We start from the raw sequence: 20,979 nt of genomic DNA, 5'->3' as shown, positions 1-20,979 counted from the left end.
ATCCCAGTCCTAGCTACTCCGGAGGCTGAGGCAGGAGAATCTCTTGAACTAGGAAATCGGAGGTTGCAGTGAGGTGAGATCAAGCTAGGAAATCGGAGGTTGCAGTGAGGTGAGACTCCGTCTCAAAAAAAAAAGAAAAAAAAAAAAAAAGAAAAGAAAGAAAGAAAGAAAGAAACTCCAGAAGAGAGAAATGGGAAAGAATATTTTAACAAAAAATACTTAATAAGGACAATGTCCTATACTTGGAACCTACAAAATTGCTTTGTACCGGGCACGGTGGCTCACATCTGTAATGCCAGCACTTTGGAAGGCTGAGGCGGGTGGATCACAAGGTCAGGAGATCAAGACCACCATGGCTAACACAATGAAACCCCATCTCTACTAAAAATACAAAAAAATCTGCCGGGCATGGTGGCGGGCGCCTGTAGTCCCAGCTACTCGGGAGGCTGAGGCAGAAGGATGGTGTGAACCCAGGATGTGGAGCTTTCAGTGAGCCGAGATCACACCACTGCACTCCAGCCTGGGTGACAGAGCGAGACTTCATCTCAAAAAAAAAAAAATTGCTTTGTGGTTTAATATCTATTGAGTTATAGTTAATTAATTCACTGGGTGCAAATTTGATGTCTCTTTTTTTTTCTTTTAATTTTATTTATTTATTTATTTATTTATTTATTTATTTTATTTTTATTTTTTTTTTTTTTTTTTTGAGACGGAGTCTCGCTCTGTCGCCCAGGCTGGAGTGCACTGGCCGGATCTCAGCTCACTGCAAGCTCCGCCTCCCGGGTTTACGCCATTCTCCTGCCTCAGCCTCCCGAGTAGCTGGGACTACAGGCGCCCGCCACCTCGCCCGGCTAAGTTTTTGTATTTTTTTTAGTAGAGACGGGGTTTCACCGTGTCAGCCAGGATGGTCTCGATCTCCTGACCTCGTGATCCGCCCGTCTCGGCCTCCCAAAGTGCTGGGATTACAGGCTTGAGCCACCGCGCCCGGCCTTATTTTTATTTTTGAGACAGAGTCTAGCACTGTTGCCCAGGCTGGAGTGCAGTGGCATGATCTCAGCTCACTGCAACCTCCACTTCCCAGGTTCAAGTCATTCTCGTGCCTCAGCCTCCCACGTAGGTGGGACTACAGGCATTCGCCATCACATCTGGCTAATTTTTGTATGTTTGGTAGAGACAAGATTCTCCAGGCTGGTCTTGAACTCCTGGCCTCAGGTGATCCGCCCACCTCAGCCTCCCAAAGTGTGGAAGGCTGAGGTGGGAGGATTGCTTTAGATCAGAGCTCAAGACTGGCCTGGGCAACAAAGCAAGACCCAGTGTGTCTTTATGTCATTTTATTTTTTTAAGTTCAAATCAGATGCAAGATGCAAGACCCACTGATTTCGGAAGCAAAATAGACCAAAGCAGAATAAACAAACAAAAAAAGCACGATATGGGAAACTTCTAAAAACCAACAATGAGAAAAATCTTATGATGGGGGAATGGACACAGAAGGAAAAAAAAAAGTATGATCACTGAATTGTCATCAAAACAAAGCATGCCAGCCAGGTGCAGTGGTTCACACCTGTAATCCCATCACTTTTGGGAGGCCAAGGTAGGCGGATCACAAAGTCAGGAGTTTAAGACCCACCTGGCCAATATGGTGAAACCCCATCTCTACTAAAAATACAAAAATTAGCGGGGCATGGTGGCACATGCCTGTAGTCCCAGCTACTCAGAAGGCTGAGGCAGGAGAATTGCTTGAATCCGGGAGGCAGAGGTTGTAGTAAACCGAGATCGCGCCACTGCACTCCAGCCTGGAGACAGAGCGAGACTCTGTCTCAAGGAAAAAAACAACAAAGTACAATACAGGGGAAACGCTGTCAGATCCATGAAAACATCTTTCAAAAGTGAAAATGAAATATATTCTCAGATAAACAAAAGCAGAGACAGCTTGTTGCCAGCTCATATGCTATGAGAAATATTAAAAGTTCTTTAAGCTCCCCCCAAAAAAATGACCGGCTGGGCACGGTGACTCATGACTGTAATCCTAGCACTTTGGGAGGCTGAGGCAGGCAGATCACCTGAGGTCGGGAGTTCGAGACCAACCTGACCAACATGGAGAAACCCCGTCTCTACTAAAAATACAAAATTAGGCCAGGAACCATGGTTCACGCCTATAATCCCAGCACTTTGGGAGGCCGAGGTGGGCGGATCATAAGGTCAGGAATTCAAAACCAGCCTGATCAACATGGTGAAACCCGTCTCTACTAAAAACACAAAAATTAGCCAAGCATGGTGGTACGCACCTATAATCCCAGCTATTCAGGAGGCTGAGGTAGGAGAATCGCTTGAACCTGGGAGGTGGAGGCTGCAGTGAGCTGAGATCGTGCCACCGCACTCCAGCCTGGGCAACAAGAGCAAAACATCGTGTCAAAAAAAAAAAAAAAAAAACAAGAGGGATATCTGGGATCTAGAGAAAAAGAAGTACTGAAAACAGAAACATGTGGCTAAATATAAAACTTTTTTTTTTTCTTAATTCTGAATTTCTTTAACATAACTGATTGGTCAAAACAAAAATAAAAACAAAATACTGTGTAATTCTTAACATGGAGAAGTAAAATGCATTATTTCCATAGCACAAAGAATAAGATAAGAGCAAGGAAAATCAAAAAATATTGTTATAAGCAGTGAGGCCAGGCATGGTGGCTCACACCTGTAATCCCAGCGCTTTGGGAGGCCATGGCCAGTGGATCACTTGAGATCAGGAGTTCAAGACCAGCCTGGCCAACATGGTAAAACCCCATCTCTACTAAATACACAAAAATTAGCCAGGTGTGGCTGGGCATGGTGGCTTATACGCCTATAATCCCAGCATTTTGGGAGGCGGGCGGATCACGAGGTCAGGAGATCGAGACCATCCTGGCTAACACAGCGAAACCCCATCTCTTCTAAAAATACAACAACTTAGCCGGGTGTGGTGGTGGGCGCCTGTAGTCCCAGCTACTTGGGAGGCTGAGGCAGGAGAATGGCGTGAACCCGGGAGGCAGAGCTGGCAGTGAGGTGATCATGCCACTGCACTCTAGCCTGGGTGACAAAGCAAGACTCTGTCTCAAAAAAAAAAAAAAAAAAAAAAAATTAGCCAGTTGTGGTGGCGGGTTCCTGTAGTCCCAGCTACTCAGGAGGCTGAAGCAGGAGAATCACTTGAACCAGGGAGGTGGAGGTTGCAGTGAGCCAAGACTGCACCATTGCACTCCAGCCTGGGCAACAGACTGAAACACCATCTCAAAAAAAAAAAAAAAAAAAAAGTAAGAAACAGTATAGTGGTGGCATATACCTGTAATGTTAGCGCTTTGGGAGGCCAACGCAGGTAGATCGCTTGAGCCCAGGAGTGTGAGGCTGCATTGAGTTATGACCACGAGACTACACTACAGCCTGGGCAACAGAGCAAGACTTGGTCTCAATTAAAAAAAAAAAAAATTAAGTAGTATCTTTAAAAGTAAATATGAACAGACAAAGATGTAATTTTAAAGCCTAGCGATATGGCTCCCAAGCTTTTTGGTCCTTGTACCACTCTATACTCTTAAAAATTGGGTTACATCTATCAACATATACCACGTTAAAAATTAAATCTTAGCAATCTTTAAAATACACATTAATTCACTTAGGAAATATTAAAAACTCAGAGCATGTTAACATAGATAACATTTTCGATGGCTTGCCTGTAATCCTAGTACTTTGGGAGGCTGAGGTGGGTGGATCATGAGTTCAGGAGTTCGAGACCAACCTGGCCAACATAGTGAAACCCCATCTCTACTAAAAATACAAAAATTAGCTGGGAATGGTGGCGCACACCTGTAGTCCCAGCTACTTAGGAGGCTGAAGCAGGAGAATCACTTGAACCTGGGAGGCGGAGGAGGTTGTGGTGAGCCAAGATCACACCACTGCACTCCAGCCTGGGCAACAGAGCGAGACTCCGTTTCTATATATATATATATAAAATATATATAGAAAATATATATATATAAAATAAATTTAAAAAGCCACAATTTCCAAAAGAATTAAAAACTAGCTTAGTTGAGAACAGCAGCACTGTTTTACATTTTTGCAAATTTCATTGATAGGTGGGCTAAGTTTCATTGAAGAGATGGGATCTCTGGGATTCTGGAGGTGCTGGGGTCCACACTTTGAAAACAGCTACCTTTGAGTGACCATTAAAGGGTAAGAAGGAGAAAAGGAGAGAAAGAGAGAAAGGGAGAGAAAGAGAGAACTACTAAGTCAAAAGAGAACATGGTATTTTCTAAGTAATTCAAAAGAAAAGGAAAAAGCAAGACAAATGGAACATATATAGCAAAACACGGTAGACTTAAACCCAACAATACTGATAATTATATTTACTCCAATTAAATAGCACAGAATGGCCGGGCACGGTGGCTCACATCTGGAATCCCAGAACTTTGGGAGGCTGAAGCCAGGAGTTTGAGACTAGCCTGGGCAACACAGCAAGACTCAGCCTCTACAAAAAATAAAAAACAGCCAGGCATGGTGGTGCACACCTATAGTCCAGCTACTAGGGAGGCTGAGGAGGGAGAATGAGCTATGATCACAGACTGCACTCAAACCTAGGCAACAGAGTGAGACTCTCTCCTCCCCCCAAAAATCAATTTTAAGAATACATTTTTTAATTTAAAAAATTAAAATGTTTACTTTCCTGTCCTCTGTAAAAAAAAAAAAAAAAAAAATTCAAAAATAAAGGTTGGGTGCAGTGCATGCCTGTAATCCCAGCACTTTGGGTGGCCAAGGTGGGCAGGTCGCTTGAGGCCAGAAGTTCAGGACCAGCCTGGGCAACATGGTGAAACCCTGTCTCTGCAAAAATACCTGTCTCTACAAAAATACAAAAATTAGCCAGGCATGGCAGCATGCACTTGTAGTCCCAGCTACTCAGGAGGCTGAGGCGGGAGAATTGTTTGAACCCGGGAGGCAGAGGTTGCAGTGAGTCAAGAGTGTGCCACTGTACTCCAGCCTGAGTGACAGAGCGAGGCTCCATCTCCAAAAAAACAAAGCACAGACTCTTAGGCTACATACAAATGCAGGGCTGCTGTTTACAAGACACTCAATTTAAAACATAAAGACAGTTGTTAAACACTAGACACAGGGAACTGGAGTGACTACATCGTCAGAAAAATGAGGCTTTTGGACAAGAATATTGCTAGAGATCAAGATGGACATTTCTTAATGATAAAAAGAGTCAACTCATCAAGCAGAATTAACATTCCTAAATGCATATGAACTTACTAATAGATTCAAAATTCATGAAGCAAAAAATTGAAAGGATATGGGAGGCCAAGGCAAGAGGATTGCTTTAGCCCAGTTCAAAGACCAGCCTGGGCAACATAGGAAAACCACCATTTTAATTAAAAATAAAAAGTTAGAAGGATAAAAAGAAGGCATGGGCGTGGTGGCTCACGCCTGTAATCCCAGCACTTTGGGAGGCCAAGATGGGCGGATCAAGAGGTCAGGAGATCGAGACCATCCTGGCTAACACGGTGAAACCCGTCTCTACTAAAATACAAAAAAAATTAGCTGGGCGTGGTGGCGGGCGCCTGTAGTCCCAGATACTTGGGAGGCTGAGGCAGGAGAATGGCGTGAACCCGGGAGGCGGAGCTTGCAGTGAGCTAGCAGCCTGGTCGACAGAGGGAGACTCCGTCTAAAAAAAAAAAAAAAAACAAACAAACAAAAAAAACAAAAACAAGAAATCTTGTTTCGATTCCAAGCAGCAAAAAATGTGCTTGAGACGATGCTAGTACACACGTAAAAAAATCCAAGTTTTCCGTGAATTACAAATCCACAAATTATACAGCAACTTTTCTAAGTGAGTTCAAAAGAGCACAGGCTAGATCACTGCAGGGCAAAAAGTCTTTCAACAAGGCGTTAATATGTAAAGCACAACCTTAATCAGAGCATTTCCTTCTCTCCATAAACTTTGGGTCGAGCCTTGACCACTCAATCCCTCGAGTTCCCAAAGGGTGGCCCTTGGCGGGTTTTTTCCAAAGTGGGGTCGGAGGTCTGAACACCTGAGGTGAAATTCAAGTTCACGAGCAAGTCAACCCAATTTCAGAGCTCCCAACTTCCCCACATCGGTAAAATGAAGCCTAGCAAAGCCTACAAAAGACTAGGGGTTACTAGACTGCTTTAGAAAGGCTCGGTGGCTGACGCCTATAATCCCAGCACAATGGGAGGCCGAGGCGGGCGGAGCACGAGGTCTGGAGTTCGAGACCATCCCGGCCAACACGGTGAAACCCCGTTTCTACTAAAAATACAAAAAATGAGCCGGGCATGGTGGCACGCGCCTGTAGTCCCGGCTACTCGGGAGGCTGAGGCAGGAGAATCGCTTGAACCCGGGAGGCGGAGGTTGCAGTTGGCCCAGATTGAGACACTGCACTCCACAACAGAGCGAGACTCCATCTCAAAAAAAAAAAAAGAAAGGCGACACTTGACACACAGTAGGCGCTAAACACACATTCTTTGGGTTTGCATTTTGTTCAGAACTAAAAGTAACAGGCATTCGGCAAAGGCTGGGAATCGGACGGGGACGGGACCGGGGCGGGGACGGACGCGCGGAACTGAAAGAATCTGACTTCGGGTTCCAGTTCCCCCAGCCGGACTAACCTACTCGCCCGGCCCCGGGCCCAAAAGCCTCAGGTGGTAGTGGTCAAAAGGTCACCGCCTCCGCGGGGCGCCGCGTCCACAACACGCGTGGGGAAACGGTCAAGGTTTGGGGCGTTTGGGTTCACGACGGCAAAAACACCGTCCACCACGGGCCAAGCCGAGTGCCATGCCCTGCACCTACGTCTAAGCTCACAGCACCCTGCACTGGGGCGAGGAATCGTTTGAGGCTCGCCCGGGTCTCTGGGACTGGGCTCTCGCCGCGCCGCCTCAGGGCGCAAAGTCCACGCGCCTCGCCCCGCGCAGAAACGTCCCCCGCCCCGCGGCGCCCAGGCCGCCTCCCCAGCAACGCAACTCCGCGCTACGCCTGCGCCAGGAAAGGGCTCGGCATTTAGACCGCAGCCCCGGGCGGGCCACACTCCCCAGCAAGTGCCTCGGCAGCGTCCCAGGAGACTCGCCGTGCTTGCCGGGGTTGGACGTGGCGCCAGGTCCGCGTAGCAGCCCGCACCCCGGTGCTCACCTGTACCACGCAGCAGCCCAGGGCATCCTTCTGAGCTTCGGGAGGGACGATGTTCCGGGGCGTGTGGCCCGGGTGCAAGAAATGAACCATGGCGACCCCACTGGCGGGGTGTCAAGCAGAGAGCGGGCGTCGAGCCGGGGCCCGGATCCCGCGAGAACCAGGCGGGCGGCTGCCAGGACGCGCCCACCACGCCTGCGAGGCACACAGAGCTAGCGCCGCGCCCGGCCGGCGGGCTTTTGAAATGCCCGGCGAGTCGACGCGCACGCGGGGGTCGGCCAGCCGCAGACCCCACCCCCCGGGCGGCCTCCTAGCCCCACCCGCCCCCCGACACGCCGCCGCCTGGGCCAACCGTCCCCCTCCCGCCTTCCCAGCCTCCTCAGACCAACCTGCCATGGCCCAGCTGCTCACCCACTCCTCCCCAGCCCCGCGCCTCAGGGCTTGAGGGGACATTCCCCGAGGACCGGCTGTGTAGGTTTGGGGAATACTATATATATACACACACACACGTATATGCATACATATATATTCATTATTTCTATATATATATATTTTTTGAAGCTTTCATACATTAAAATATATATTTCAAAGACTGTGCCCCTAAAAATCTGGCAACAGCACCTCTCTAACAGTCCTCTCTGTTTCAACTCCTAGAGTCTCTGGATAAATCAAATATAAAACGAATACAAAATATTGGCAAGTATCTACCAAAAAAAGCTATTTAGCTTTCTTGTTACCTAAAAAGTACCTGAGAAGACCCTTATAACCTGCTCCAAGAAAGAAACCCTGAGAGACCCTTCTAACTTTCTCCAAGAAAGAAACTCCACAAGTTAGTACACATTAGCTAATTTCAGAGAAAACAATACCTGGAAAAGGAAAGTTCTCAAGAGCATGAGCCTTGGAGTTTGAATCCTGAATTAGAATGCCTGCTCAGCCGTCTACTGTTGGAGAACCTGGAGCAAGATTCTTGATGTCTTTGAAGCTCAACTTCCTCATCAGTAAATTGGAATGAGAATGCTTTATCTCACACGGTTAATGTAAGGATTAAATAATGTATGTAAAACATATCACAATGCTTGGCACATAGCAAGTCCTTGATAAGTGGCTTGAATTCAGATGTTAAAATTATTTTTAAGTACTTTGCCTAAAACTTTTCTTTCACATTTATTCTTTTATTTAATCCACTTACAAGAAGAAAAAGAAATCCTGTGTTGTAGGTATCATCCACATTTTACTCACACGGAAACTGAAGAACTGACAGGTTAAATAGACAACACGTTTTTTAGCCAGCTGATGAGTGGCCAACCTGGGAGACAAAATTGAGGTTCCTCACTGCAAGTCCGATCAATATGCATTTTTGTTTGTTTGTTTGTTTAGATGGAGTCTCACTCTGTTGCCCAGGCTGGAGTCAAGTGGCGCAATCTCAGCCCACTGCAACCTCCACCTCCTGGGTTCAAGTGATTCTCCTGCCTCAGCCTCCCAAGTAGCGGGGACTCCAGGCATGCGCCACCACGCCCGGCTAATTTTTGTATTTTTAGTAGAGGCGGCGTTTCACCATGTTGGCCAGGATGGTCCTCATGATCTGCTGGCCTCAGCCTCCCAAAATGTTGGGATTACAGGCGTGAGCCACCGTGCCCCGCCAATATGCTTTTGTTAACAGGTGTTCATGTTCTTGGTGTCTTGAACAAAGAATTGGACAAAATGCACAAACAAGGAAGGAATGAAGGAATTTATTGAAAATGAGGCCGGGCGCGGTGGCTCAAGCCTGTAATCTCAGCACTTTGGGAGGCCGAGACGGGCGGATCACAAGGTCAGGAGATCGAGACCATCCTGGCTAACACGGTGAAACCCCGTCTCTACTAAAAAATACAAAAAACTACCCGGGCAAGGTGGCGGGCGCTTATAGTCCCAGCTACTCGGGAGGCTGAGGCAGGAGAATGGCGTGAACCCGGGAGGCGGAGCTGGCAGTGAGCTGAGATCCGGCCACTGCACTCCAGCCTGGGTGACAGAGCGAGACTCCGTCTCAAAAAAAAAAAAAAAAAAGAAAATGAAAGTACACTCCATAATGCCACAATGTGGGAGTGGGCCCGAGCACTGGGGCTCAAAGGCCCCGTTACAGAATTTTTGGGAGTTTAAATACCCTCTACTTCGGGTATGCCCTATGTAATGAAGAGGATGAAGGAAAGTTACAAAGTCATTTCCTTGGGGTATGCCCAATGGAGAGGATATTTCTTTTACAGCTGAAGTGTGAATTTCAGCAATTTTAACTTTAATATAAAACCTGGTAAGTTATAAGGTTTGACTATTTCCAGCATAGCTAGAGGTGTGGCCAACTCCACATGTCCCAGGCCTTACCGAGCTAGAAAGCAGGCAAGTTAAACAGTTTTCAAAAGCCAAGGAAGCACTTTATGACCTTAAAGCATTTAGCAAACCTAATATTTGAACATAATTTTAACCACGTTTACATTTTGAAGACATTTGTATTTTATCAGTAATCTTTAAGCCCATCTTTATTTCCCAAAGATTACCCAAGTCACATGAACTAAAGGCATTGTTTTTCACTTTGCTGACAAAATATTTTATTTAAGCTCTTATTATTAAACCAATTAATTTAAAACCTAACACATGAGGCCAGGTATGGTGGTTTACGCCTGTAATCCCAGCACTGTGGGAGGCCAAGATGGGTGGATCACCTGAAGTCAGGAGTTCAAGACCAGCCTGGCCAACATGGTGAAACCCAATCTCTACTAAAAATACAAAAAAAAAAAAAAAAAATTACCTGGGCATTGTGGTGCATCCCTGTAATCCCAGCTATTTGGGAAGCTGAGCCAGGAGATTTGCTTGAACCCAGGAGGCAGAGGTTGCAGTGAGCTGAGATTGCACCATTGCACTCCAGTCTTATGACAAAGCGAGATTTTGTTGGAAAAAATAAAAATAAGTAAATAAAAGTGGCCAGGTGCAGTGGCTCACACCTGTAATCCCCACATTTTTGGAGGCCAAGGTGAGCAGATCACCTGAGCTCGGGGCTTGAGACCAGCCTGACCAAAATGGAGAAACCCCGTCTCTACTAAAAAAATAAAAATGAGCTGGGTATGGTGGCGTGCACCTGTAGTCCCAGCTACTCGGGAGGCTGAGGCTGGAGAATCCCTTGAACACAGGAGGCAGAGGTTGCAGTGAGTCGAGATGATGCCAGTGCACTCCAGCCTGGCGACAGAGTGAGACTCCCTTTATTAAAAAATAAATAAAAATTTAAAAATGGGCTTTGCTGTTTCTGTCACGGGCACAAGCGGTGGCCTGATTGTCAGTCTTCTCCCGGCATTTTTAAGGCCAGGAGCCAAGTGCTGCATCTGGGCAAATAACTTACAGAACGGTTTCGCTTTTAAAATTATTGTTGTTGGCCAGGTAGGGTGGCTCACTCCTGTAATCCCAGCACTGTGGGAGGCCAAGGTGCATGGATCACCTGAGGTCAGGAGTTCCCGACCAGCCTGGCCAACATGATGAAACCCTGTCTCTACTAAAAATACAACCATTAGCCAAGCATGGTGGCAGGCGCCTGTAATTCCAGCTACTTGGGAGGCTAAGGCAAGAGAATAACTTCAACCTGGGAGGTGGAGGTTGCAGTGAGCCAAGATCGTGCCATTGCACTCCAGCTTGGGCGACAAAAGGGAAACTGTCTCAAAAAATAAATAAATAAATAAAATCGGCTGGGCGCAGTGGCTCATGCCTGTAATCCCAGCACTTCGGGAGGCCGAGGTGGGTGGATCACCTGAGGTCAGGAGTTCAAAACCAGCCTGGCCAACATGGTGAAACTCTATCTCTACTAAAAATACAAAATTACCTGGGCTTGGTGGCAGATGCCTGTAATCCTAGCTACTCAGGAGGCTGAGGCAGGAGAATCTCTTAAATGTGGGAGGCAGAGGTTGCAGTGAGCCGAGATTGCGCCATTGCACTCCAGCCTGGGCAAAAGATCAAGACTCTGTCTCAAACAAAAATAAAAAATAAATAACAATAAATTTTAAAAATGAAATTATTGTTGTTATTATTTGGAGCAGAGGACAGTTGATCTAGTGCACCCTGTCCTGTGTCTTTTGATACTCTATGTTTAAGGAAAAAAACCAATTATGTGTTTTATTTTATGCATCAGTTTTGGAGGGCTTCCAGCTATCCCCTTTTCCTCATATTCTACTGAGATTATACAAAGCAGCATGTTGCCAGGTGTGGCGGCTCATGCCTGTAATCCCAGCCCTTAGGGCGACAGAGACAGGAGGATAGCTCGAGCCCAGGAGTACAAGACCTGCCTGGGCAATATAGCGAGACCCCATTCTCCACAAAAAGGAAAAAATAAAAATAAAAAAAAACAAAGCAGCATGTTTTCCACAGAGTAGAAAATCCAATGGCAAGATACTATGTAGGTTTGGGCTGGGTGCAGTGGTTCAAGCTTGTAATTAATCTCATTGGCAGGCTAAAGTGGGAGGAGTGCTTGAGTCCAGGAGTTTGATGCCAGCCTGGGCAACGTAGTGAGACCCCCTCCCGCAACTTTCTTTATTTTTATTTATTTATTTATTTTTTTTTTTGAGAGGGAGTCTCGCTGTGTCACCAGACTGGAGTGCAGTGGCGCGATCTCGGCTCACTGAAGCCTCCGCCTTCTGGGTTCAAACGATTCTCCTGCCTCAGCCTCCAGAATAGCTGGGATTACAGGCGTGCAACCATGCCCCCATGCCCAGCTAATTTTGTTTTGTTTTGTTTTTTGACAGAGTTTCGCTTTTGTTGCCCATGCTAGAGAGCAATGGCGCGATCTCGGCTCACTGCAACCTCCGCCTCTTGGGTTGAAGCGATTCTCCTGCCTCAGCCTCTCGAGTAGCTGGGATTACAGGCATCTGCCACCACGCCCAGCTAATTTTGTATTTTTGGTAGAGACAGGGTTTCTCCATGCTGGTCAGGCTGGTCTCCAACTCATGACCTCAGGTGATCCGCCCACCTGGCCCTCCCAAAGTGATGGGATTACAGGCGTGAGCCACCGAGCCCTGCCAGCCCACATCTTAAACAAAAATTAAGAAAAAAATAGTGTGGATGTTTAATCTACAAGTTGCTCTATTTGCTACCTGTGTGATTTGAGGCAAGTCATTTGACCTCAGTAGGCTTCCCCTCATCTGAAAAGTGGAGGATAATTATCTTCCCTACAAGACATTTTTGTTTTGTTTTGTTTTGTTTTTTTTGAGATGGAGTTTTGCTAAGTCTCCCAGGCTGGAGTGCAATGGCACCATCTCGGCTCACTGTAACCTCTGCCTCCTGCGTTCAAGCAATTCTCCTACCTCAGCCTCCCAAGTAGCTGGGATTATAGGGACCCGCCACCATGCCAGGGTAGTGTTTTGTTTTTTTTTTTTTGAGACAGAGTTTTGCTCTTGTCACCGGGGCGGGAATACAATGGCCCGATCTCAGCTCACTGCAACCTCCGCCTCCTGGGTTCAAGTGATTTGCATGCCTCGGACTCCCGAGTAGCTGGGATTACAAGCGCCTACCACCAAGCCTGGCTAATTTTTGTATTTTTAGCAGAGATGGGGTTTCGCCAAGTTGGTTAGGCTGGTCTCAAACTCCTGACCTCAGGTGATCCACCCGCCTTGGCCTCCCAAGGTGCTGGGATTACACAGCAGCCATAACGCCCGGCCCTTGCCTGACTAATTTTTGCATTTTTAGTAGAGACGGGGTTTCACCATGTTGGCCAGGCTGGTCTCAAATTCCTTATCTCAAGTGATTTATCCGCCTCGGCCTCCCAAAGTGCTGGGATTACAGGCATGAGCCACTGGGCCTGGCCTTAAATGGTTCCTTTTATAATATGTATTAATGTTCAGGGACAGGAGAGTTAAGGTTTGCTGTTGTTGTTGTTTTCTTATCTCTTAGATTTACATTCCGGTCTAGGAGACACTCTTCAGAGGCAATCCTTGACTGAGTCACTGCAAGATGAACTTATTTACTTTTTTTTTTTTTTTTTTTTTGAGACGGTGTTTCACTCTGTTGCCGAGGCTAGAGTGCAGTGGCATGATCTTGGCTGCAACCTCTTGCCTCCTGGGTTCAAGTGATTCTCCTATCTCTGCCTCCTGAGTAGATGGGATAATAGTCGTGAGTCACCACGCCCAGCTAATTTTTGTATTTTTAGTAGAGACAGAGTTTCACCATGTTGGCCAGGCTGGTCTTGAACTCCTGACCTCAGGTGAGCTGCCTGTCTCGGCCTCCCAAAGTGCTGGGATTACAAGTGTGAGCCTCCGAGCCTGGCATGCAAAATGATTTTAAACAGCTATCCTACTGAAATGAAAGCATAGGAGTCTTCATCTTCAACATCTGGCCACCGGCATCACCTCCCCAACCCTGCTCCAAAGACTGGCTTCTGGAAGCCGAGAGCTCTTATGACTACTCCACACTATGACTTGCTTTTTCATAAATTGGAGCCTGTATAAAGGCTGAATTTTGAGACTGCATTAGAGTCTTAAATTATAAGGGATGAAAACGATTAATGTGAATGCTCAAGGTTTCCACCCTTTGCTCCCACTTCTCAATTTGTGGAGTTATGCAGATAGACCAATTCACTGGACTTTTGTGATGTAGATTGACGCCGGACTAGAAGATAAGAGTGTCATCGGGAAAGAAAGGAACACTTCAGTTAAGAAGTGGCTAAGTCAATCAACATAACAAAAACTTCAAGTAGGGGAAAGGGAAGAATAAAGGATGGCTTTTCATTTTTAATTTATTTTTATTTATTATTATTTTTTTTTGAGACAGGGTCTCCCTCTGTCACCCAGGCCGGAGGCAGTGGTGGGATCTTGGCTCACTACAACGTTGACCTCTGGGTCCCAGAGCAATTCTCGTACCTCAGCCTCCAGAGTAGCTGGGATTACAGGCATGCACCACCATACCTGGCTAATTTTTGTATTTTTGGTAGAGACAGGGTTTCACCATGTTGGCCAGGTTGATCTAGAACTCCTGACCTCAAGTGATCCGTCTGCCTTGGCCTCCCAAAGTGCTGGGATTACAGGTATGAGCCACTGTGCCTGGCCTTTAATTCTCTTTTCTTTCCCCTTCCTTCCTTCCTTCCTTCCTTCCTTCCTTCCTTCCTTCCTTCCTTCCTTCCTTCCTCCCTCCCTCCCTCCCTCTCTCCCTCCCTCCCTTCTTTTTTTGTGATGGCTATGTACCACGTAGCTCAACAACTTGTTTGGTTCAATATTAGCTAAAGGAATTTTTCTTCCTATGCATGGCCCATAGTAACACCAGTATCTGAGAATGAAACCCCATGGAGAAGACATCTCTGAGAGTAGTAGAAACCAAGCCTTGGTCAGGTGCGGTGGCTCACGCCTGTAATCCCAGCACTTTGGGAGGCCAAGGTGGGCTGATCACAAGGTCAGGAGTTTGAGACCAGCCTGACTAACATGGAGAAACCCCGTCTCTACTAAAAATACAAAAATTAGCCTAGTATGGTGGCAAGTGCCTATAATCCCAGCTACTCAGGAGGCTGAGGCAGGAGAATCACTTGAATCCAGGAGGTGGAGGTTGCAGTGAGCTGAGATGGTCCCACTGCACTCCAGCCTGAGCAACAGAGCGAGACTCGGTCTCAAAAAAAAAAAAAAAAGAAACCAAGCCATGGTGGTATTTTTGAGATGTGGATCCAGTTCTCCAGGAAGCTCGACCTGCAGGTCAGTCACGTAACATGATGCATTTCTTCTCTTCTTCCTCCTCCTTTTCTTTATGCTTTTTTGTTAAGCCAGTTTTCCTTGTGTTGTCTTGTTGCTGCTGCTCTTAGTAACTGAGTCTCATTTGATACTTAAATGAAAGGACATTTACTATAATAAGTAATGAGAATCTTACCTATATTCAGATTTTCTTTTTTACAAGTTGTACATAATAATATTACTATATTTACAAGTTTGATATTAGGGTTCTTCAGAGAAACACTACTCTGTGTGTGTGTGTGTCTGTGTGTGTGTGTGTGTGTGCTGAACTGGCTCATTCGATTATGGAGGGTGGCAAGTCCAAAATATACAAGGTGGCGGGTGGGCTAAAGACTCTAGGAATTGCTGATATTGCAGTCCAAATAGTAGGTCATTTGCTGCAGAACTCTTTCCTGCTCGCAGAAGTCAGTATTTGTTTTCCTTAGACCCTCAACTGATGGGATGAGGCCCATCACATCCTGGAGAGCAAGTTACTTTACTCAGAGTCCACCAATTTAAATGTTAATCTCATCCAAAAACACCATCACTGGATCATCCAGAGTATTGTTTGATCAAATACTGGCATTGTGGCCCAGCCAAATTGACTCATGAATTTAGACATCACAAATATATAGTAATGATAGTGGCCAATTTTTCTTTTTAGCTCTTACTATTTGTTAGGTACAAGCATAATTTTTTTGTTTTTGTTTTTTATTTTGAGACAGTCTGTCACCCAGGCTGGAGTGCAGTGGCGCGATCTCGGCTCACTGCAACCACCACCTTCCAGGTTCAAGCGATTCTCTAGCCTCAGCCTCCCCAAGTAGCTGGGATTATAGGCGCTTGCCACCACACCCAGCTAATTTTTGTATTTTTAGTAGAGACGGGATTTCGCCATGCTGGCCAGGCTGGTCTCAAATTCCTGGCCTCAAGTGATCCGCCTGCCTTGGCCTCCCAAGGTGCTGGGATTACAAGGGTGAACGACCTGGCCTGGCCCTACAAGCGTAATTTTAATGAGTTCTCAAACAATCCTTTGATGTAGGTGCTGTTATTTTTACAAATGTGGAACTAACACTAACGGAAATAAACTTGTCTGAGGCCATATAGCTAATAGTAGAACCAGGACATGAACCTGGTTTGTGATTCCAAAACCCAGGCTCTTAAGAAACAAACCATATTGCCATTTCAAGTCTACCAGTCTGCCATGCTTTGGTCATTTTTGGCAGAATACTTTAGCAGCATAGGGAAAAGGTAACCGGAAAACACACCTTTTTAAATTTTTTCATTCAGGTTTATTAAGCTCTAACTGCTGAGAATGTGTTAAACTCAAGAGGTATCATGTGTTATCAAGAGGTAAGCACACTAAATATGACCTGAGGACTCCATACTTCTATATTTGAGTCCTTGGGGATGAACTATAACCTAGCTTAAGCGTCAGACAAGGCTGGGCGCGGTGGTTCAAAGTGCTGTAATCCCAGCACTTTGGGAGCCCAAGGTGGGCAGATCACCTGAGGTCAGGAGTTGAGGCCAGCCTGGCCAACATGTGGAAACCCCGTCTCTACTAAAAATATAAAAATTAGCCGGGCATGGTGGTGATCACCTGTAATCCCAGCTACTCGGGAGGCTGAAACAGGAGAATTCCTTGAACCTGGGAGGCAGAGGTTGCAGTGAGCAGAGATCACACCACTGCACTCCAGCCTGGACAACAGAGTGAGACTTCATCTCAAAAAAAAAAAAAAAATCATTGGGGCGCAGTGGCTCTTTGGGAGGCCGAGGTGGGCAGATCATGAGGTCAGGAGTTTGAGTCCAGTCTGGCCAACATAGTGAAACCCTGTCTCTAGTAAAAACACAAAAATTGCCGGGCACGGTGGCACATGCCTGTAGTCCCAGCTACTCGGGAGACTGAGGCAGGAGAATCTCCTGAACCCGGGAGGCGGAGGTTGTGGTGAGCCGAGATCACGTCCTGCCACCGCACTCCAGCCTGGGCAACAGAGCAAGACTCTGTCTCAAAAAAGAAAGAAAGAAAGAAAGAAAAGTAGACAACATTGAAAACCGAACTTAATAGTATGCACCTGTAACAATGGCTGAGTGTTGGCCAATCCTAGCGGGCATGCTTCAACCACTCATAGACTGCTGAATGTTCAAACTGCATTCAAATAAGGCAAACACCGAGTTACCGAGTTTTTTTTTTTTTTTTAGAGGAGTCTCCCTCTGTGGCTCAGGCTGGAGTGCTGGCGTGATCTCTGCTAACTCAAGCTCCGCCTCCTGGGCTCACACCATTCTCCTGCCTCAGCCTCCCGAGTAGCTGGGACTACAAGCACCCACCGCCATACCCGGCTAATTTTTTGTACTTTTAGTAGAGATGAGGTTTCACCGTGTTACAGGATGGTCTCGATCTCCTGACCTCGTGATCCGCCCACGGAGCATTGCTCTGTTGCCCAGACTAGAGTACAGTGGTGTGATCTTGGCTCACCATAACTTCTGCCTCTTGGGTTCAAGCTATTCTTCTGCCTCAGGCTTCCGAGTAGCTGGGACTACAGGCACCCACGACCTGGGTAATTTTTTTCATTTTTTATTTTTAGTAGAGATGGGGTTTCACCATGTTGGCCAGGCTGGTCTTGAATTCCTGACCTCAAGTGATCAGCCCGCCTTGGCCTCCCAAAGTGCTGGGATTACAGGCATGAGCCACCGCGCCGGGCCCAATCTCACTGTTTCTGTACCTCACTTCTGATTCCTGTATGCCACTTTACCTTTCTTTTTTTTTTTTTTTTTTGTTGAGACGGAGTCTTGCTCTGTCGCCCAGGCTGGAGTGCAGTGGCAGGATCTCAGCTCACTGCAAGCTCCGCCTCCCGGGTTTGCGCCATTCTCCTGCCTCAGCCTCCCAAGTAGCTGGGACTACAGGCGCCCGCCACCTCGCCCGGCTAGTTTTTTGTATTTTTTTTTTTTAGTAGAGACGGGGTTTCACTGTGTTAGCCAGGATGGTCTCAATCTCCTGACCTCGTGATCCGCCCGTCTCGGCCTCCCAAAGTGCTGGGATTACAGGCTTGAGCCACCGCGCCCGGCCACCTTTTTTATCTATACATTTGTTCTGATCACGCGGCACCCCAGGAGTCTCTGAATCTGCTGTGATTCTCGGGACTGCCTGATTCTCGAATGGTTCATTGCTCCATTAAACTCCTTTAAATTTAATTCAGCTGAAGTTTCTCTTTTATCAGATGGTGTCAGAAGTGGGTTCTGAAGTGGAGCTTCTAGTGACGCCCAGGAGTGCTGAGTGAACACGCAAGGTACCTGCAGGACCCACTTTTGTGTCCATGATCTCCCGGAGTGGCTGGGGATCGTAGCTAAGCTCCCTCTCAGATTTTGGAGCTCCATGGATTTGTGTTTGGAGCTCTCCGAGTTTCTTTGAGAAAACTTCTGATCCAAACTGGGTTTGGAGTTGCCACAGAAACTGGACTGGGTCCAGGAACAGGTTTGACCTGGGAATTAACTGGCTTGGATCAAGTTAGAGGCCTCTTACGTCTGGCTAGGTCAGAAAGGAACTAGTAGTAAGCAATAATATTGCAGGGGTTATAAAATGTGGCTTTTGAAATTCACATGGCCGGGCGCGGTGGCTCACGCCTGTAATCCCAGCACTTTGGGAGGCCGAGGCGGGCGGATCACGAGGTCAGAAGATCGAGACCATCCTGGCTAACACGGTGAAACCCCGTCTCTACTAAAAATGCAAAAAATTAGCCGGGCGAGGCGGCGGGCGCCTGTAGTCCCAGCTACTCGGGAGGCTGAGGCAGGAGAATGGCGTCAACCCGGGAGGCGGAGCTTGCAGTGAGCCGAGATCCCGCCACTGCACTCCAGCCCGGGCGACAGAGCGAGACTCCGTCTCAAAAAAAAAAAAAAAAAAAAAAAAAAAAAAGGAATTCACATGGATTTTTGGGTTCTGCCCTTTTGTTTCATTTTTCGTGCGTGCTTAAGTAGGGAAAAAAATCATTGACCAAGTTAATCAAGAGAACCTGAGTAGGCCGGGCGCAGTGGCTTACGTCTGTAATCCCAGCACTTTGGGAGGCCAAGGCGGGTGGATCATTAGGTCAGGAGTTCAAGACCAGCCTGGCCAACGTGGTGAAACCCCATCTCTACTAATAATACAAAAATTAGCCGGGCGTGGTGGTGTGTGCCTGTAATCCCAGCTACTTGGGAGGCAGAGGCAAAAGAATCACTTGAACCCAGGAGGTGGAGGTTGCAGTGAGCTGAGACCACGCCACTGCACTCCAGCCTGGCAACAGAGTGAGACTCCGTCTCAGAAAAAGAAAAAAAAAAAAAAAAAGAACCTGAGTAAAGTCAATATTTTAGGGAAAAATGGGAAAATGGGATCCTTAATTTCTGGAAAACTGAGTTCCTTTTGGCTTATACATTAAGCCTGGGAGGCAGTGAAGTCTTACAGAAATGGCAAAATCTTACTAAAGATAACTTACAGTGGAATGTTCCAAATGAACAACAATGCACTGCAGTACATTTAAACTTAAGGGCTCTCGGTCAAGCCCCTTTTGGCTAAGAACAGGTTTGGCACTACAGCATGTCAACTACTATTCTCTTTGGAATAATCTGCCTTGCACTCTTTGCTAATGGCTGTGCATGGCCATTAGGCATGTACAGGATCATGGGACAGGGGAGCGTTTTCCCCCCTAAAAGGGGAAATTTGACAGCTGATGAGACTGCTGGAAAAGATCCCTTTGCTACCGAGAAGCAGCCGCCTGAACTTTTCAGAGTCATTGTAATGGGTGAGTCTTTCTCTGGCTTCCCTGATCATTTCGCCTTCCCAACCCTGCCGCAGGCAATGCTTTTCTCTCTCTCTCCTTTCCCTTTCTTTTCTTTTTTACTTTTGGGATAGAGTCTTGCTCTATCACTCAGGCTGGATGGAGTGCAGTGGCAAGATCTCGGCTCACTGCAACCTCCGCCTCCCGGGTTCATGCAATTCTCCTACCTCAGCCAACTGAATAGCTGGGACTACAGGCGTGCGCCACCACATCCAGCTAATTTTTTGTATTTTAAGTAGAGACGGGGTTTCATCCTGTTGGTCAAGCTGGTCTTGAACTCCTGACCTGAAACAATCCACCCACCTTGGCCTCCGAAAATGCTGGGATTACAGGCATGAGCCACCACGCCTGGCCCGGCTCCTGGTTTTTTTTTTTTTCTTTGGTGAGACGGAGATTTACTCTTGTTGCCCAGGTTGGAGTGCAATGGCACAATCTTGGCTCACCACATCCTCTGCCTCCCAGGTTCAAGCGATTCTCCTGCCTCAGCCTTCCGAGTAGCTGGGATTACAGGCATGTGTCACCGTGCCCAACTAATTTTGTATTTTTAGTAGAGACAGGGTTTCACCATGTTGCCCAGGCTGATCTCGAACTCCTGACCTCAGGTGATCCGCCCACCTCAGCCTCCCAAAGTGCTGGGATTACAGGCGTGAGCCACTGTGCCTGGCCAGGCATTTCTTGCCAGTCAAATTTCTGGCTTCTCTCTCTCTGTGCAAATGGTTGAATGAATGGTAAAAATCACTGTTTGTCTCCATCTTGTTTTATGTCCTTAGGAGCTTGACCTTGTAACTATGTGGCAATACTTTCTCTTGGTCTTCGCCTTCCAGGGAACAGGAATTTTAGGGTTTATGTCATAGTTAGCTCTAAAAATTATCTTTTAACTAAAAGCCTTTGCAAGCTCAAAATTAACTACACTAAACTCCTGGGAAGGGGAAAAAGAAGACTGGCATGTGCTGTAGCTCAGTAGTCAAGGCTTTGCCTTTTCACACTAGCTCAATTCCCTGCTTAGGAAGTAAGTCCTGTCTGGTTTAATATCTGCATGACCTTCTCTAGTCTCTTCTCCACTGACTATCTTAAATCTTCCTTTCTCTGAGAACCTGGGAGGTTACCTTTGGTAAAGTTCAAAAGCCAGGAATATCAGCCTTTTGGCCTGGCTAAAATTGGGTAATAAGAAATTTTTTTTTTTTTTTTTTTTTTTTTTTTTTTTTTTGAGACTGAGTCTGGCTCTGTCGCCCAGGCTGGAGTGCAGTGGCCGGATCTCAGCTCACTGCAAGCTCCGCCTCCCGGGTTTACGCCATTCTCCTGCCTCAGCCTCCGGAGTAGC

General features: G+C 46.9%; 1 protein-coding gene across 3 annotated transcripts in view; it reads right to left on the bottom strand.

Annotated features, from left to right (window-relative positions):
• The window catches only part of ZYG11A (zyg-11 family member A, cell cycle regulator), a 61,322-nt gene extending 53,922 nt beyond the window's left edge, over window positions 1-7,400 (bottom strand). For 2 of the 3 annotated variants that reach the window (XM_050803030.1, XM_050803040.1), the window contains exon 1: window positions 7,163-7,340. In XM_050803030.1, coding sequence (XP_050658987.1) covers window positions 7,163-7,252 — 90 coding nt within the window. In that variant the 5' untranslated portion in view covers window positions 7,253-7,340. Of the gene's footprint in view, window positions 1-7,162 lie in introns of all 3 variants that reach the window. The other variant, XM_050803021.1, reaches the window with a different exon arrangement.
• Between the last annotated feature and the right edge of the window lie 13,579 nt (window positions 7,401-20,979).

Source organism: Macaca thibetana, chromosome 1 (genome assembly GCF_024542745.1).
Source record: "Macaca thibetana thibetana isolate TM-01 chromosome 1, ASM2454274v1, whole genome shotgun sequence".
Taxonomy (NCBI): Eukaryota; Metazoa; Chordata; class Mammalia; order Primates; family Cercopithecidae; genus Macaca; species Macaca thibetana.
The sequence above is the reverse complement of the archived record's forward strand: the minus strand, read 5'-3'. Positions and strand labels throughout refer to the sequence as shown.